General features: G+C 44.7%; 1 protein-coding gene across 1 annotated transcript; it reads right to left on the minus strand.

Moving 5' to 3' along the window:
- Window positions 1-563: 563 nt before the first annotated feature.
- LOC135816946 (uncharacterized) lies at window positions 564-1,681 on the minus strand. The gene is made up of 2 exons (XM_065330051.1): window positions 1,181-1,681; window positions 564-1,044 (listed from the first exon to the last, which is right to left on the minus strand). The coding sequence occupies exons 1-2, from the start codon at window positions 1,679-1,681 to the stop codon at window positions 856-858; spliced, it is 690 nt and encodes a 229-aa protein (XP_065186123.1). The 3' UTR covers window positions 564-855.
- Between the last annotated feature and the right edge of the window lie 673 nt (window positions 1,682-2,354).

Raw genomic sequence — 2,354 nt, forward strand, 5'->3', positions numbered from 1 at the left:
TTCCATCAGTTCTAACAACATGCACGATGAGCTAGGCAACAAAGCATAGCGCAGGGCCCTGAGCTTCCAAGCTCTCTCGTTTGGTCCCGTTGAAGGCAGACGGCACGATTCAGGTGTTCTCTTGGAAAGTGGTTTGCTGCCTAGGCTGCAACAGTTTGCCAGGAAACCAAATGGTCAGCCATGTGCACTGTATGGAGATCCCGCATACCCACTGTCGCCGTTTCTTATGAAGGGCTATCAAGGAGCTGCGTTAACAGCTGAGCAACAGGAATTCAATACAGCTATGAATTCTGCACGTATGGTGGTGGAATGGAGCTTTGGTGATGTCGTTGCACAGTGGGCGTTCAATGATTTCAAGAAGCAGCAGAAGATCATGCTTCAGCCCGTTGCTGCCTACTACAAGGTGTCTGCACTCCTCACAAATTGCCGTACCATCTGCCGAGAAGGCAACAAGACATCAAAGTATTTCAACTTATCTCCACCTACCTTAGCAGAGTATCTACAATGATGTCAGCACTACATCATTCTGTTGCTGTGCCATCTCTCCATTTTACAACAAACACTTAGACCATGAAAGAACTGTAAACATCTTGGCTGTGGATATTCCCTCTACTTAGCAGTTTTAAAAACAGACTACGTTTAGTCATTCATTCAATTATGGAATGGTGAAGACTCTGTTATATCTGTTCAATGAAATTCCATGGTGAAATTGGTCAAAAGGCATTGATAACACTGGTTAGAATGACGTTAACATTGGAATGGTTACAGGTATACAACTGTGAAGTGCTGGGTGAAAGCGGGACTAGTGGATAAGCTACAAAGCAAGGGCTGTTCCTTCGTGAAGAAGTGAAAAAGCTATTGCATTTTCTTGACAGTGGCTGCCATTAGCTGCAGAAACATACTGCGTTCCTCGCGGTCCTGTTCTGCCTTTTGCTTGCGATCTTGACGGTCATCTTCTGCTTTCTTGCTCTCTTCTTGTTCCTTTTTCTTTTTTGACGCAAGCTCGTCCCGTTGAGCCTCTTCCTTCAGGGCCATCTCCCTCTCCTGGGTAACATGAACAGAATCACCAACAGAAATCAGAAAATTCAATAAACAAAAAAACAATTGAACACATGAACAATTTGAAGCATTTTCTCTTGAAATTTATTCTATACAGCATGAAAGTAAAAATGGGTCATACCTGCAGCGCGAGTCTTCGCTCCTCCAGTGCGACTGCATTTGCACCATGAGAAGCAGCAAACTTCTCCTCCTCCAAATACACTTTTCTCTCCTCAATCTTGAGAAGAGCATCATTTTTCTTCTCGAGGTACGTAATAATAGGATCCGCTTGATCGTACGTGCTGCTCCGCTTGGTTTTCTGGGGCCGGTCTTCCGCTGAAGATTTCTCCGAAAGGGTCCTACAAGCATCGGCTCGCATCTGCTCGGCCACAGCCTTTTCCGCATGCTTGGCTGTCACCACTGCCACTGCGGCTTGCTCCTTCTCGGCCTTCAGCTCCTGTAGCTCGGTTAGAAGCACGTCTGCTTCGGAGAAGTCCTCTACAATACCAGAGGCCGATTTGCTTTTGCTATCTTTGGATTTCTGCTTCGACATCAGCAGGTGCAGCCTATCTGAAGCGCCTTTCTTTTTTAAATTGCCGAATCGCCGGTCTTGTGAGGATAGTTTATCCACGACATCATCCATTACCGACGAACCACGGACAAAAGGATTTCCTGATCCACGAATCTGTCTGAGCAGGACCAAGTCCATGCCTGAGTCCCAAACTATCCGTTGCCTATCCGGTGTAATAGGTGTCGGAGGAACAGGTGCAGGTAAATTTGAAGCCATAGTACACTGACACGTTTACGGTTAGGGATAAGAGAAAGAGTAGAGGGAAAAGTCTGAAAAATCTGAAACAAATCCCGCCAAACAAGAACGAAAGCAATATTCGTTGAAAGTGGCTTTTTCCGTCCAGATCAGACGAACTTCCGTAAGATCTTCGTAACCTCGTTCCCGCACTACGAAAATGGTGTACGAAAATCGTTAGCGAAAGGTCTCTTCTATTTGCTATTTTTCGTTCCATTTTTGAGCTCACATCTATCGGCTTTTTTGGATAATAATAAAGTTTGAATGATATTAACTGGTTTGAGGGAAAGAGACAATGATAATAATAATAAAAAAATTAGGAAATTTGAGGCCACATGCCACGTAATGCTCTTTTCTCTCCGAAACTCAACACTTGCAAGCCAGATATGAAAGAAAGAAAAATCATCAGTCACACCACCGGGACTCGAACCAGGGACCTTGCTATTCGCGAGCAATGCTCTAACCAACTGAGCTACAGTATGACTCTTATCCACAGTGATGGTAAATCTAT

Source organism: Sycon ciliatum, chromosome 5 (genome assembly GCF_964019385.1).
Source record: "Sycon ciliatum chromosome 5, ocSycCili1.1, whole genome shotgun sequence".
NCBI lineage: Eukaryota > Metazoa > Porifera > Calcarea > Leucosolenida > Sycettidae > Sycon > Sycon ciliatum.

What these genes read in the sequence shown, in the direction of transcription:
- LOC135816946 (XM_065330051.1), bottom strand. Translation starts at nt 1,681, where the DNA reads ATGGATGATGTCGTGGATAAACTATCCTCACAAGACCGGCGATTCGGC. An exon ending in AGCGAAGACTCGCGCTGCAG is followed by an intron (nt 1,045 to 1,180) that starts GTATGACCCATT and finishes CATGTTACCCAG; the next exon opens with GAGAGGGAGATGGCCCTGAA.